Raw genomic sequence first — 16,788 nt, forward strand, 5'->3', positions numbered from 1 at the left:
TGTCGGCATGTTTATTGAGCCTACAGCCTATGAAAGCCACTGTTGTTACCAGTGCATCAGTCTCATGGACGTGTCAGGTGTGGTTGTGCCCAGATTAAAAAAACATGTTCCAATTGTATTATAGAATTCCAATTATACTCTGTATTCTATTCCGTTTTTGTGGTGTTGTATTTCATGTTTATTGACAGTCGTTGACTTGTACCTGTAGCTCTGCCCCTCCCTGTGTCCACATGCTCCAGTGCATCAGCATCAGTGCCAAGTCACCATGACAGGAAGGTTAATCAAGCACATTTTCACATCTCATTACCATAAAAGGTGCTACATATAACACTAATCACTGCATTCACTGAGTGTAAAAATATGCGTACAATCATTGAATGATCAATTATTGAATATGATCTGCGGTATTTCCTGCATGCAGTGTAAACTCACATTGGTTTTAAAAATCACGACAGACTCTTGATTCAGTCTTTTTATAGCCCAGAACTTCGACAGTCACAGCATGTTCCTGGTCCTCTGTATCATGCGGATGAAGACATGTGGGAAATTGGCAGGGAGGTTCTCACTCCCCCTTGCCTGACATTAATGACTGACATAGACTGTTAATGCCAGCAGCATAGCGAGCAGTGCCATGGTTACCTGTGTGGAAACCCGGTGGAAACCAAGTCATCGGGGACTTTGACTCCTCCCATCCCTCTTCTCTCTTTTCCTGCCGGCATCATAAACATGTTTACTGATCCCAATTATGCTGAAAGAAGGGCTAAAATGACAACTTAGTCATTCTGCAAGAATAAAGCCAAAGCTTTTCCCTTTGTAAAAACTATGTCCACCAAAGGCGTTTCTCTTTGTAAAAATAGACTTTTTAGCTTCTCAGCAAACCATAGCAACTCCACATATCAAATACTTAGACCCCTTAAATTGCAGCACACAACAACAATATAACACCTCATATTCATATTTATTTGATACGTACCCTCTGGCTGCCATGAATGTTTGGTCCATGAGGGACTGATGGTGCAGCGAGGGGAGGAGAAAGACAGTGCCACAGAGGATTTGGTCTTTGAATACACCCTGAACAGATAACAGTTGGTTAGCATCATCTCAAAGAGAAACATGCACACACAATGCAGCTATTACATCTAAAATAGAGATTCTGATTTGTGAAATATGAGTTGGATGCTCTCCATCTGGACAGCTGCGGCTCTGCTGGCTCTCTGTGGGGGACAAGGTAGGCCTTTACTGTATATGCAGATGAGACAGATGTTTTGTCATAACCAAATGGAGCGAAATATGGTGTTTATGAGGATACTTAAAGTTTTTAGGACGAACATATTGTGTTATTCTTAATAAGTGAGTCACAACCAAGGAGGAGTGCGAGTGATACAAGATGTCACGATGCAGTTATGCTGCCAGATAACCAAAGAAGCAAACGGTAACGTTTCCAAAAAATATATTTTATTCCAGGATATAGTCTGTGTGCATCTGGCTACCATCTATGTCTTCACAACGAGACAAAGTCGGTGAGTTTTCTGGTGATGCAAATGGTCTCCTACACCGAGGCAAAGCCTTGTGGCGGCTGGCTCCCCTGGAAGACATGTACAGTCACATTGTACAAGATGATCCCTAAGACTGAGAACAAGACCGTGGTGATGCAGGTTGCCAAGTGCTGCGATGGCTACGTACAAGTCGGTCGTTACTGTGCCCTGCGTGAGTGTGCTACACATCATTCATACATGTTTGCATGTGACGACGTTAGAAAGGCATAACTTGTTCTGTTTGCTCCCGGATTTCAGTATCGGTTTGTAAATATCTTGTGACATAACATCATCAGATTTTGCGCTGTGGACAGACAAGCAGTCAGCGTGACCTTTGAGTGTACAGTGCTGTGTGTGAGACACCAGATGGAAGCACAGAATTGCGCTGCCACATAAAAGTGCTGCTAATGTATGGTGTCTCCAACATGTTATTTTTCTTTGAATAAAGCTGTAAACAGGAGTGGGGAATTCACTGCCAAACCAGGAACCTGTCCAACTGCAGATGGACTTTATCCTGGATCTGAGGACTGTGAGTGGGACATGGACTGCCCAGGCTGGCAAAAATGCTGTCAGAAACTGCATCGCTCTCGCTGTACTCATCCTGAAAGTTAGTATACACGCATTCCTGATTGAGTGTTGTTCTTATTTAGGTAAAGTCATGTGCTAAATAACCTATTTACCCAAACCTTCAGCTCGACAGGTTGTTTGAGACAGTACATCAGATGAAATGTTGGTTGAGTGCAAAGCACTGAAACATCATAGGTAAAGGTTCAATATGCAACACTTGAGCATCACTGGTCATTGCGGTTGACCTTGCATAGCCCCATGTACTGTTTGTAGCTTAAATAGCAACATAATTACTTGTCCAACTCACACAGCCTGCAGTGGACACAAAAGCCAGATGAGGGTGTTCTGTTCCAAACCACATGGTGGTGAACCGAACTGCACTTTACCGCCTGATGATAATGAGGCTCATGTTAGACAAATGTTACAGCTAATGCCAGGAGGCTATCATGTCTATTCTCGGTGGTCACTAGTGAGAGCAGACATGTAAGGGCCAGGTCACTGTCAGTGCTGCATGTCTGCGGAGAGCAGTATGTGTATATACAGTACATGCCTGTGGTTCCCTTCATAGTAAAAGAGAATCCGCGTCACAGTCCACTCCAGTAGTGACAATCTTTTACATGGAGTTTGTCCTGTTTTGTATTTCCTTTTATGATTTCAGCACTTAGTTGTGCATGTGCAGTTACCAGCTGACGACCTCGCACAATCTAAAGCAGGGGTCTCAAATTTAAGTGACCTAGGGGCCAAGAAGTGTGAAAAAAAAAAGTCAAACCTTTTGGGGGAAAAACACAAATGTTCAGTAAGGTTGAGTGACATGAGAATAAAATAATGTCAAGATATTCCATCATGATACCACAATAACAATATTTGTCACGATATTTCACAGAATTTCAAAATAAAAGTGTTTGTCAAAAAAAACTATTTACGATACAAAATTAATCTCTTCATAAAAAGAAACATACATAAATACAGAATTGGGCTGAATTAAATTGATTGTAGGGCCTCAAGTTTCCATGGTTACTATCTTTTTATGTGTGTATAGTCTGTGAGAGAAGTGGAGGTGTGCTCGGTGTGCCCTCTATGTATGGTCAGCACACACTGCCACTCAAATAGGCGGAGGAAGAAATTTACATCCCATGGACCCGAGCCAGCCTGTGTGGACATGCGGCTGTGGAAAGTATGACCTGGTCCCGCATGCATCGAGTTATTTTTGAATCCAGGGGAAGAAGGGCGACTTCAGAATCAGTTTGGAGCCCTATTTAGCTCGTAGACCTCCCTGGTCTCATCTATCTCCTTGTCTAAAACTTTTTTGGAAGTATATCAGGAGAGTCACCCTCATTTGGATGATTTGAGCCACTTTCGGCCACTGTAGAGCTTGTGTTGTGTCTGTTGCAGTGTTCAGGTGGACACTCATAATTCTTCATATAGGACATCCTCCTGAACTGGAGTTTACAGGGCATCAGTGTGACGGGGGGAGTGTTCAAATGTCCTCATCCTGTGAACATGGTAAACAAGCAAATTGAACACAGCATATTTATATACAGGGTGTGGCTTTTCCTGCGGTTCTCAAATGCAACTGGTGGACTGGCTTCTAAAACAGCGGCCTATAACAACTCACAGAGGAGGAGGAGGAGGAGGAGTAGTGTCACATCACTTTCACTCTAAAGACATTAGTACTCTGCTTTATACAGTATTTACATAGTAAATGTAAAAGTGTAAATGTTTCCCCTATATGTCGTAAACAAGGCAGAATGTTGCATATTGCATCTTTACAAATCAGTGTACTGCTGTGATAAAGGGATTGTCCCAGCAGCCATCCAGCAAAACCAGTGCAAATGAATCCAAACTCGACTGTTAACTACTGTATGAGGTAGATTTTTTTTAATTTCTTACCTCGGATTTATATATTTTTTGTCTGTGTAGTTCATTTCTTGGAAGTTTTGGGATGCGCTCAATTCAAATGTGAAACTGTGAAAAATGGAGAATCTTAAATCCATTTCAATTCCTGCACAAGTTATGTTATTATGAACAAACAACTTAGGTGGACTCTCTTACCACAAGGTGCGAGTGAGAAAATGTGGCTTTTTTGTGACCTGGGTGAACTGAACTTTTTACTGTTTCTTTTGAAGGCTCAGCAAATGATTCTTACATTGGAGGATACCGTCTGAATGTAACAGTGACAGTGAAGGTAGATTACCAGGAGCTGATGTCGAAGGATAATGGACTTCTTAATCACACACGGCTACTGCAAGCCATGGTAAAAAAAATATACTGCTAATATACTATAATACCAAATATCACTGTCTCTAAAAGGACAAATAAGACAATGCCACGATTATTATCATTATCTTTATCAGGATCACACGCAGTTTTATTGCCAAGAATGTATACAATTATATACAAGTGAATGTTTTTCAGTGAAGATGAAGGCAGATTAATTTAAAACAATGCAATATAAAATTAAAGTTTTCATATTTAAATGTGTAAAATGATACAATATATACAGCATATGTACGTGCAGCAGTGTAGATATGCTGATATAAATGCTGACGAAGGTGACTTTTAGAAAACTATTGTCTATAACTATCATATATATTATTATGTATATGAATTCACACTGACGTCTCTGTGCTTCTATCACCAACAGGTGACTGGAGCACTGCAGACGGATGACATTTCAGTTTATTACCTCAGCTCGTGGCCCGTGCACCCGTACAGAACCGCAACCTCCCTGCTGATTGGCCGCAACTCCACTCTGTCACTGTCCGACGTCTCATCAAAGCTGCATCTCCTTCTTAAACACATACCAGAAGTGTCAACTGTAACTGTGGAAGGTGAGCGGGCACGACTGCCACTGTGAAGCTGTGCTTGTTGTCTTTCTTTCTTTCTCTCCTTCAGATAAATGACAGTCTTGTAGCGTTTCGAGAATGATTCATGTTTGCCGAGAACATGGTGTTCAGGAAAGAATGACTCAGTCACACCTCAGATTCTTTCTCCCACCACTTCTATATGAGTGGCAGTCATCTGTGGGATGTTTCCTGCAATAGCGGAAAATAACACCACACACAAACGCACAAACGCACACACACACACACATATATTAATCATGAATCAATCCTTGCTACAAAAGACACAGTAAGAAGTCCTCCACCGTGCAAAACACGCCTCAAACACACATCAAACTGCCCTCATGATCATTTCCTTTTCCCTGCAAAATGTCCTTTCCCCTTTTATGCCAAAATGATAATGTGCTGTCATAATTGTCAGTCTCCTATATGATAATTACTAAGCCTTGAAATTAGAAACAGAAAAGGATCAGGTGATTCAAGATTTTACCAGAAAGCCTTACGAGAAATCTTCTGAAGGGGAAATTTGGCTACACAAATTCTCACAAATTACTTTAAACAATACAAAGAAAAGGGGACATCGAAGAGTTAAATTCCATAAGCTACACACTAATGAGCATTACTGCAAAAAAAACACCAACATCTCCAGCACTCAATATGTACTTTTTTCTGTCTATATACTATTGTACATTTATTACAGTAGTTCATGCACAAAACAGTCAATAGGAAGAAAAACCTGGTATAAAATCTATCGCCCAGATGATATGAAAGGCAATTATCTCATCAGAGGAAACCGGAACAAATCCAAATGAGTCTGAGAAGCACATCATCCTGCGTGTGGGCACACACGCTTCTCTGACAACAATGAGGCAAAGACGTCATGACCAGCAGATGATTGAATGATGATCTCACCGCTGACAGGATGAGTGCAGGGGTCGACCGGAACATTGTGTCCCTAGATTCCATCAAAACTCATTTGACATTTAATCATTCAGCAGGACGACGGTTCACCAATATAGGATCTACGCATCCCAGATGGATTTCAACCTGCAACCTGAGAACAACTAGTAGAACTCCTGCACGCTGTCTCACCAAGGGCTGAAATATTTATTGGTTACGAGCATCAAGGTGAAACAGACAGAATGTAATTAATAAGTCAGTCAGTCATCATCTAACCGCTTTATCCTCCACCAGAGGGTCGCGGGGGGTGCTGTGCCAATCTCAGCTACATCGGGCGATAGGCGGGGTACACCCTGGACAGTTCGCCAGTCCATCGCAGGGCCACACACAACTAGAGACAAACAACCATTCACGCTCACACTCACTCCTATGGTCAATTTAGAGTGTCCAATTTACCTAATCCCCACATTGCATGTTTTTGTACTGTGGGAGGAAGAGAGAACCCACGCACACACGGGGAGAACATGCAAACTCCATGCAGAAAGGCCCTTGTTCCAACCGGGGCTCGAACCCGGGTCTTCTCGCTGCAAGGCGAGAGTGCTAACCACTACACCACCGTGTGGCCCGTAATTAATAAGTATTCCAGCTCATAGTAAGCCGGCTAAAATGTGGCAATACTTGATTCGAAAGTAAATTTGCATCAGAGGTTGCAAAACTGCATACAACTGCTTATACAACAAGAACTGAATGTACAGTGTACTGTTAATCCCAGTCCAACCTGTTCTCGTGTCTGTCTGTGTTTGCAGATGTAGACGAGTGTGTGGAGTCTGCTTTCCCCCAGTGCTCCCCTCAGGCTGACTGTAACAACACAGTGGGTTCCTACCAGTGTATCTGTCGCCAGGGATACAGCGATGTTGATCCTAGCAACCCCGGAGCCTATTGTACAAGTGAGACTTTGTGTGTGTCATGTGTAAGTCATGCTGTGAGGGCATGTTTAAAAGGTGAAGCCAAAGTTGGGTTTAGGTTTAAGTTATTGTAAGGGTCAGATAGGTTAGCGTTAGGGTTAAGTTTAGAGCCAATATTGAGGGAATAAATTCACACCAGTAGGCCTGTTTAAGGGCTTATTTCATGATTAAAACATGAAACAACATGATTGTTTTAGCTTCTTAAATGTGAATGTTTTCTGGTTTCTTTGCTCCATATAACAAAGAAAGCATTAAAAACTGTTTGGTTACAAAACAATGGTTACATGATTAATATATGAAAATAATCGACAGATTAATCGATTGTGAAAATAATCATTAGTTGCAGCTCTAGTAAACACTTTGTAGGGTTACCCTTTGGTTAATATTAACATTAGGGGCGTAGAGTGGTAAGGCATATAACTATTACATTTAAGCAAAAAGGATTCTGTCAATAACTCTGGATTTAATGAAGGCAGTTGTGCAACAAAGTAATAACTTAGGGGTTGGGGTTAGGAGTGGCTGACTGATAATTGCGAGTGGTGGGTGGAGTCTTGTGATTTTGAATAGTAATGTTGTGGTGTGCTCATCGGTCCTCACACACCTCATCTGGCATTTCCACCCTTTCTTCCAGTTGTGTGAAATGAGAACGTTTGAGTGACACTTCAGTCATGTGATTTCTTAGTGTTGGCCTCAACTTGTTTCCATTGCACTTGTTTGTGTTCACCTTTGATTGAAATGTCAAACTTTTCACTTCCTTCATCTGTTTCCTTTTGTTGTGGTTTTTTTTAATGCAAACAGAAATGTGCATGAAACACACTAATGGAAAACCCTTCTAAGAGTCCTCACTGTGAAAGTGAAAGTACAGTGGGTGTTGTAAATGGAACTGAGTTGAACGAATAAAATAAATGGCTTTAAAATCCACACTATGACGTACGGACTGGATAGATATTTTTTAAAGAACACAAATGTCACGTGTACGCTGGATAAAGACCACTGACTAAATCTCAGTTGGATTTCTGCCCTTTGCTCGCAGCAGGAGATGAGTTGTGGACCGACACAGAGACCCCGGTGACTGACGCTCCATCAGGGAACACAGACTATACCCCAGCCTCTGACGACTCCTCTGAGTTCAGCATGACTACAGTGCAGAATTACCCAAGCTCCGTCTCTTATGATTCATCTCATGCTCCACTGTGGACGAGCACTGCACCTTATACCAGCATGGAGTCACCTCTGCCGACAACCACATGCTGTGAGGTTTTTTTTTTAAATGATTTCTAATGGCTGTGTCAGATCCCAAAATCATGATTTATGAGCCAAGTTAACAGCCTTCTACTCATTTATGTATATATATAGATATATTAATATTATGCCGAAATGTGCTGTTGTCATGGTTTATTGTGTGAATTGGGTCACAATGCTTTGTCATCTTGAAAAAGTAGGTCCCCATCTACTAAGTGTGAGTGCTCTAGCTTGTATAGTCTAATGCTCCCTGTCCTGCTCAGACATGGGAGTGGTATAAATGTATATAACCACATTTCCTGATACGTGAACCACAAAGAAAGTTCACTGTTCCTGTCCCTGTCTCTCTTCTCTCCTACACCCACCACCGTCCTCCAGCTCCTCCCAACATCACCTCTTTGATGTCGTCTAACGTCACTGGAACCTCTTTCGATGTGTACTGGTCCGGCCAGTCTCAGACCAACCAGACCTACCTAGTCGTTCTAAGCAAGGGTTCGGTGGTGACCAATTCTTGGGAAACCGATGAGACCGTGAAGGCGTTGAGGGGACTGGAACCTGGAGTCCTCTACAATGTCACAGTCACGCCTCATGCCTGCGGGAGCCAAGGAATGGCCCTAGCTATTTTGGTCAAGACAGGTAACTGTTGATTGGAGATTGGGCTGTTTGTATTTAATGATTAAGCTTGGGTTTCTGCAAACAGCTCTGTGATAGGAGATCATAACTTAGAGTAAATAACTCACAGCAAGAAGGTCCACAGTTTGAATCCCAGTGTGGGGCCTTTCTGTACTGTCCAGTTTCCCTCCACAGTCCAAAGACGTGATTGGAGTTAAGTTAATTAAAGACTTTAAAACGAGGGTATCAAACTCATATGACCTTGGCTAGTCTGGTCAAGAGTCTAGAGAAAAGTAGTGGAGGGAAAAAACAATTATTCAGCAGGAGTTTGAGAATATGAGCTTAAAATTACAACACAATATTCCATCATGATATCGCACTAAAGATATTCATGGTGATATTTCACCGAGTAAAAGTCTTTCTTTCGATATGGAATGATGTATACTTTGTAATAAAAGCATATGTACGATCCCAAAAAATAAAAGAAATAGATTAAAATTTAAGAAAATAATGACGTGGACAAATTAAAACACTAAACAAGCTAGTATATATATATATATATATATATATATATATATATATATATATATATATATATATATATATACATATATATATCATTTTTTTGTTGATTGCAATACATTTTATAATGGGATAAATATTTGATGATATTGCCAGCAATTATATACAGTATTATATTGCCTCGCTGGCAACCTCAACCGCACGTGTCATGTCTAAAGGAAGAGGAGGTCATGGGCCATGTTTCCATTATAACATGATATTAAGTGGTGGGCCACATGTAATTGAACGGGGGGCTGCATGTGACCCGCGCACCGCCAGTTTGATACCTCTGCATAGTAAACTAAACATGAGGTATTACAGTAAAATAACAAGTGCCAACCTCTTTAAACACATCACAAACATACTCACACACACATAGTAAGTCCTGTCTTCCTTTCTCCTCTGGGGAATGAGCGTCTCTCTGGATGTTGCTTCCTGCACGCCTGCAGACAGCCAATCGTGAGCACTGCATGTTTACTGGCTCACTGACACTGATGAGATTAACTCCTGGTGTACTGAAATTTGATACAGAATGACAACACATTTTTGATATAGGCTGATACAGAGGAAGGACAATACCACAAGGGCAATGAAGTTCGATACCCAGCCTTTTCTGATAACCTGCCCATAGTGACTCAATCTGACTCCTACAACCCTTAATTCACAAGTGGATGGATGAATAGTCATGATGACGTCAGTTCTAAGCCCTAGTGGCTAATACATGTTAAAGAAAACTCCTTCTTTCACCAGTAGGGCCATGGATGGTTGACATTTAGTAGTGGAAGATATGTTTATTGTACCAAGTAAAGCTTTTCTTTCTAGATTGTCAGACTCTTGACGCCACAGCTCGACTCACCAATGTCGAGTTCACTCCTGAGCTGCAAAACACCAGCAGCGAGGCCTACATCAACCTCACTACAAGTATTGAAGAGGAGGTAGGTTTGTTACAAAGGGGTTGGTCCATTGATAGTATTATATAAGCTTTGAATAGAATTGAACTCACACGTATCACACACGTATCACAGTGGTTTCCTTCGTCGCCAATAGATCTACGAGTCTCTGTCGCCAGAGATGAAGGCCATGGTGGATTCAGGCCTGGTGAGAATCGAGATCACAAACTTCTCACGGGGCAGTGTGGTGGTCAACTTCAAGTTCGTCTTCAGCCCCAGTCAAAGCCACAACATCAGCAATGTGTCCATTGCTCTGCTAAACTCCCTGATGAACAGCTCCAAATACACTGTGGATGAAAACAACACAAGCATTAACGGTATGTTTGGTGTTTTTTTAAGCCCAGGTTATTTTTCTTTGAGTCTTGACTCTTCTCAGTATATGACAAAAAGTTCCGCAGTGACCTGGAAGTATCCAGCTAGCTGTATGATAACTTGACGTTTACTTTACTCAGACCCTGGGCTTGCTTTTTTCACTCTGTTTGAAACTGTAAAACTGTTCATACAGTAAACCTCATACATACAGTAAAACTTACCAACTTACTTCTGGTAGATTCTGATGAATGTACATCAGGCAGTCACGACTGCTCCCAGTGGGCTAATTGTACAAACACCTGGGGTTCTTACACGTGTGTCTGCAAGACTGGATATACAGACAACAACCCAGACCGGCCTGGACGAGTGTGTACATGTAAGTGTTGGATTGATTAAGTGTTAGATTAGATTAAGGATGTTTTTGCATTTTCTAACCAGGATATCTTGTCTTGTGCAGCCATTACAACCCCGGAGACAATAACACCATCAGTGACACCCACAATATCTTCTACAGTTAGTACACTTATCTCTCTAATGACACAATCAACCAGTGACCCAGTTTTAACCCCGACAACAACCACCACTAATCCCCCAACAACTACCACTGCAAACACTGACACGACTATCATTACTGCCCCAATAACCACCACTGCTGCTCCAGTAACAGCCACTACCATTACTATTCCCCAAGTTATCACCACCGCCACCCCAATACCCACTACTACTGACAGAACAATCACGACTAACCCTATAACCACCACGACTGCTTCATTAACTACCACTGCCGCCCCAGTAACAATCACCACCACCCCAATAACCACCACTACCATCAATGCTGCCCCAGTTACCATCACCACCACCCCAATAACCACCACAACCGTTACCGTTACCACCAATAACCACCACTACCATCAATACTGCCCCAGTTACGTCACCACCATCCCAATAACCACCACTGCCATCAATACTGCCCCAGTTACCATCACCACCACCCCAATAACCACCACAACCGTCAATACTGTGCCAGTTACCGTCACCACCACCCCAATAACCACCACTACCATCAATACTGCCCCAGTTACCATCACCACCACCACCACCACAACCGTCAATACTGCCCCAGTTACCGTCACCACCACCCCAATAACCACCACTACAATACTGTACCGTCACCACCACCCCAATAACCACCACTACCGTCACCACTACCCCAATACTGCCACCACTACCCCAATAACCACCACTACCGTCAATACTGCCCCAGTTACCGTCACCACCACCCCAATAACTGCCACTACTGTTCCAATAACCACTTCTACAGCCCCTGTAACTACCACCGCTACCCCCGTTAGCACCACTTCTGTGGCAGCAACCACCACAGCAGCCCCAGTAACCACAACCACAACCCCAATAACCACCACGACCACCACAACCACCACTCTGTCCCTAACAACCACCTCTGCCCCCCCAATACTGACCAGTACTGCAATGACATCCATTACTTCTTCTCCATCCACCAACATCACTACCATAACCAATGTCCGGAGAACCACCTCAATGTCGGGGGACATCTCAGTGCGCTGCAGGGTCGCTGATATCACTGTGACAGTTGCCAGAGATTTTCTTCAGGACCACAAAGTCAGGGAAAGTGACTTATATTTGGGCTTGCCGCAATGTGGTGTCAATGGCGGCAATGCCACCCATGCGCAGCTGACCGTGGCCTGGGACGAGTGTGACACCAGGCTTGTGCAAGTGAGATTTATTTTTGAATTTGTCCTTGCATGCTAGTCCTTTTTTCGCTAAAGCTGACGCTCCATAAAGTTCAAACTGCTTTCCAATGTTCGTTATTTTAGAATGAAACCTGCTATACAGCATATGTAACCCTGTTCAACACCATGGCAAACGACAGGGAGGAGGCACCCACAGTTCAGCTGGAGTTGCCCGTCATGTGCACCTACCCGAAAGGCATGGTCATCTCTGCTGACTTCGGCTCCACTGGGTATGACACGCTTCACATACTGTCATGACGACAAACACAGTATGACACACTGAAACAGAACTATTAGCTCTGCCAGGTCTGACTGTCTGATAAACTTAGAAACTCTATGAAATTTAATAAAAAAATTATTGTGAATATTTAGCTTTTTTTTTTTACAATAGTTCCAGGTGAATTTATAAATTTTGTTTTGCATCCACCTCCAGATATGACATGATCAAAGATGTCATCGTGGGCTTGGGGTCATTCCAAGTGAGGGTGCAGCTGATGAATGGTACGGCGCCTCTACCGAACAACTACAGCTTGTCCGCGGAGGAGCAGGTGGTGGTGGAGGTCAGCCTGAACACGTCCTCAGAGCAGATTAAAGTGGTCATCAACAAGTGCTGGGCCACTTCTACACCCAGTCCTGCAGATCCTCAGGGAGTCCCCTTCCTGGAGAACGGGTCTGTTTCTGTAATTTTATTTTGAATAATTGAGACAAGAGTTATAAATGTGTTCTCCGTGCATCATAAGATTTTTCAAAAGATTTTTCCATATAATCAACATGAAGCTCTCCTCGTGCTTTTCTGAATAAAATACCATGTAGCCAGCGCTCACATTTCCATGACAACACTGTAATTGCTGGGTTTGCTTGAAGACCTAAAAATAGACTCATGCACTAAAAAAGGTTGAGAACACGTGCTCTGATTCATGAGCTGTAATCAGCCTATGATGATAATAATAATAATAATAATAATAATAATAATAATAATAATAATAATAATGATGATATGTTTTAATCATGATAAGTCAAACATTACACTTGCATGAACAGTGGTCAAATATTCTCATCTTGAAAGCATAGCTCAACACTATGAAAATGTATATGGATTATAAATATAGATATTAGTCTATTGTCTTGGTCATATTCAGATAAACTGACCAGGTCAGATACATCATGCACATGTATCCAAGAGGGAAGAAGGCAAAGTCAAGGTACAGAAGAAAAATAAAACAAATGAGGAAAATCCCTGTTGACACACTGACAAATCTGACAGAGTGTGCAATCAAGGAAAACACAACAGGCATGAACAGAAAGTAGATTGAATTAGTTACACAATCATGGTACAAAATAAAATAGGAACACTGCAAAGTGCTGAACAACAAAAGTAACACAAAAGGAAGTACAAACCGTGGTTTAAAATGTTCAGAACAGATAAAAGCTAAATGTCCAGTGCAAAATTAAAAAAAAAACTACATTTAAAATCCAAATACTCTAAATATTCTGTTTACATCTTCTTTTCATGATTTTTGCTTACTTTATTCTTTCGAGAATAAACTTATATTAAAAAAATAAACATTATATATTAAATATTGAAAAAATAAACTTGCAACCTGCGACAAGATGTCAGGAATTTTACCACAGAGCTTGGATTCAAGATGCATGAGTCAGATAAGTGAAATCAAAATAGGAGGCTTTATTGCTCTGTCAAAAAGAATGGCGAAGGCAAGAGCAAAAACGCTATTCAGAAACACGAAAATAAAAGAATGCCCAAAGGCAAGAGAAAAGGGGAAAAACCAACCTATAAACTGGAAACGAAAACTGGATCAACTTGGATCAAAACTCTTAACATGAAAACAAAAAACTGTATCAACTTGATTCTACGCTCTTAACATGAACAAGGTATCGATGAACATGGAGACGAAAAAACGGACAAAGGGAAATGAGTGACTTAAGAAGGGGAAAGGGAAAAGGGACCAGGTGCTGACAATCAGGGAATGACACCAGGTGCAAACACTCAAGGTAATCAGACAAGACGAGGACATGGGAGACGAAGTGCAGACCCACAGGAAACCCTAAACCCTCACCAAAGTAAAACAGGAAATGACAAAAATGTGACTTCCAAAACAAACATGACTAGCAAATCTATCTGCCGACATGTAACACAAAATGAGAAACTTTTCAAATGAAATGAAATTAAGATACAAAACTTTATTCTCATAATATTACGACTATTATTCGCAAAATATTTTTCTTTTCTTTTTCTTTTTTGTTTGGCCCTAATACTAATTATTATGAAATTATTCATTCTTTCTTTCTTTCTTTCTTTCTTTCTTTCTTTCTTTCTTTCTTTCTTTCTTTCTTTATTTCTTTCTTCCCTGTTGCTTGCTTGTTTTCCCACAGTTGCCCTCTTAACTCATTCACCAAAGTGTTGAGCAATGGGAACTCCAGCACGTCCCGCGTGTCTGTGCAGATTTTCTCCATCGTCGACCTGAACGTGATCTATCTGCACTGTCAGGTCCACATCTGTGTGCAGATTGGATCAGACACTTGTGTGCCTGTGAGTGCAACCTATGCAAAACACCACATGTTCAGGATGTTTCAAATAATAATAATAATAATATGCAGGCCCTCCTTCCTCACAATTGCTCGTGATTTCTTGCAGGACTGTCAGCAAAGAACGGCTCGATCTTCAAAAACGGTCGGATCATCTGTTAGTACCACTGGACCTCTGTTCAAATTATTTCAACGTGAGTAATTATTTACAGTGTTGCCTTTTACAGGTTTGTTTTTATCATGGACAGATGATGATGCTGCATCATTCACCTGAAAACAGGCTCTGTCAAGCAGTACTATCAGAGACGATCAAACCGGAGAATTGTCATTTCTGAAACATTATTACAAACGTTAGGCCGAGCAAAGTCAGCTACAGACTTTTCACAGGAGGCAGATTTATTCCCAATAAGATCATTTGTCCTCTCATCATCCTCCTCTTCCTCACATATACTTCACACACTGGCATTGAAAATAGATTAAGACGGAGCGAGAGATAAGACGACCTCAGCTCCCTGATATACCCTGATATATACAGTAGAACAGTATTTGTGATTTTCCTGGGCTAGGGTATTTATTTCAGTCTGGAAAAACTGGCAATAGCAGACCACACTTGTTCGTGGTAAAAAAATAAACAACTGTTTATTCTCATGTTACACTAATAAGATCATTTAATTGTATATTTTTGTCAGCATACATGTTATATATGAATATAATGTCATTTTGATCTCCTTTTTACTAATTTTAGTGACTTAGTGAACCTCTAAACTAAATTTCTTGCAGAACCCTTTGAGCAAGAATATGAGACTGCTCATATCATTGGCTTCGCCTGTCTGGGAGTGGGTCTGTCCCTCTTCTTCATCATTGCTTTCGTCTGCCTCTTCTACTACCAGAGGAACCGCATTGGACACTACAACTTCAATGTCAAACCCAAGCAGGAGACCTTCACCTACCTTAACTTTAACACATAGTGCAGCAGCAGCATTTAAAAGAGAAGTCACACAATTGGAAAAATTACAGCAGTAAATACATTATAGTACAGTTGCCACGAGGTGTCACTGCTGAGCCATGCACACAGAAGTCCTAATCAAATCTTGCAAATCTTTGCACTTTATGAATTAACTAAAGATTAAATACAAATTATTTTTACATTTTATCACCCTGATGTACATATATGTCCAAGATTTTAAAAACTATAATTAAATTTTAAACCACAATGTCAAATAAGTACAGATATATGACTACAGATATATTTAGGAATATGTTCAAATGTGTATTTTTTTTTCCTATGATGAGTTTTGAATGTTTTCATCATGAATGTTTAGACATTTCAAAGAATATAATGGATAATGGAGGGTTTTCTGAACTACATTTAGAATATGAACGTGTATAAATGGTGATATTCATGCAATACAACCGCCACAAAGTTACAATACTGTTCATTTCCTTTTAGCTGCTATTTCAAACCATTTCACATCTTTACATAATTACTCTGTTTTCACTTTTGCACACTTTTGCTGTACTTGTGTTGCGACAATAAACATGCTATGTGTGAATGCAGCCACGTGGGGGCGCTGTTGGCACAATTCCTTGGGCTCTAAAAGTCAGTGGAAAATGGTTTCCTTCCATGTACAGAGACAATCTGTTTACTGTGTGAACAGGAGGAAAAAGATTTGTTTCACATGTTGTAGGTGGAGACGGAGGACAATCAGAATCTTCCTCTAATCACACGAGTGCTAAAAATCTCCTCTATGCCATTCACGTGCACACACACTTTTCCCATAATCCCACATTGTTGACGACAGGGTCATAAGCGCCTGATCAACGATGAAGGGACTGAATACTAAACAGCAGAGGCTTCTTTTTCTTCCTCTTTAAGGGGGACGTCCCTGGAGAATGGTAAAGGATGGCTTACAACCAGCTGGAGGGCTGTGAATTCCCCGCCTCCTAATTAACCCATTCTGGCCCACTGTCTGAGGCTTGGCAACCTG

General features: G+C 41.3%; 1 protein-coding gene across 1 annotated transcript; it reads left to right on the top strand.

The window, feature by feature from the left end:
- The first annotated feature begins 1,097 nt into the window (after positions 1 to 1,097).
- umodl1 (uromodulin-like 1) lies at positions 1,098 to 16,357 on the top strand. The gene is made up of 20 exons (XM_044041967.1): positions 1,098 to 1,228; positions 1,465 to 1,707; positions 1,984 to 2,142; positions 4,229 to 4,356; positions 4,747 to 4,933; positions 6,652 to 6,792; positions 7,844 to 8,062; positions 8,431 to 8,688; positions 10,048 to 10,160; positions 10,273 to 10,492; positions 10,726 to 10,863; positions 10,945 to 11,336; positions 11,418 to 11,548; positions 11,594 to 11,638; positions 11,729 to 12,239; positions 12,341 to 12,486; positions 12,690 to 12,926; positions 14,648 to 14,804; positions 14,910 to 14,994; positions 15,581 to 16,357. Exons 1-20 carry the CDS (start codon positions 1,168 to 1,170, stop codon positions 15,766 to 15,768), a joined length of 3,759 nt encoding a protein of 1,252 aa, XP_043897902.1. The 5' UTR covers positions 1,098 to 1,167; the 3' UTR covers positions 15,769 to 16,357.
- Positions 16,358 to 16,788: the final 431 nt, after the last annotated feature.

This window comes from Solea senegalensis, linkage group LG13, assembly GCF_019176455.1.
Source record: "Solea senegalensis isolate Sse05_10M linkage group LG13, IFAPA_SoseM_1, whole genome shotgun sequence".
In the NCBI taxonomy this organism is placed as follows: Eukaryota; Metazoa; Chordata; class Actinopteri; order Pleuronectiformes; family Soleidae; genus Solea; species Solea senegalensis.

Bases quoted from the DNA above. Each gene is read 5' to 3' on its own strand.
- umodl1 (XM_044041967.1), top strand. From the start codon at position 1,168: ATGAGTTGGATGCTCTCCATCTGGACAGCTGCGGCTCTGCTGGCTCTC. The intron at 2,143-4,228 runs GTTAGTATACAC...TTTCTTTTGAAG, and splicing joins TCGCTGTACTCATCCTGAAA to GCTCAGCAAATGATTCTTAC. The intron at 10,493-10,725 runs GTATGTTTGGTG...TACTTCTGGTAG, and splicing joins AAACAACACAAGCATTAACG to ATTCTGATGAATGTACATCA.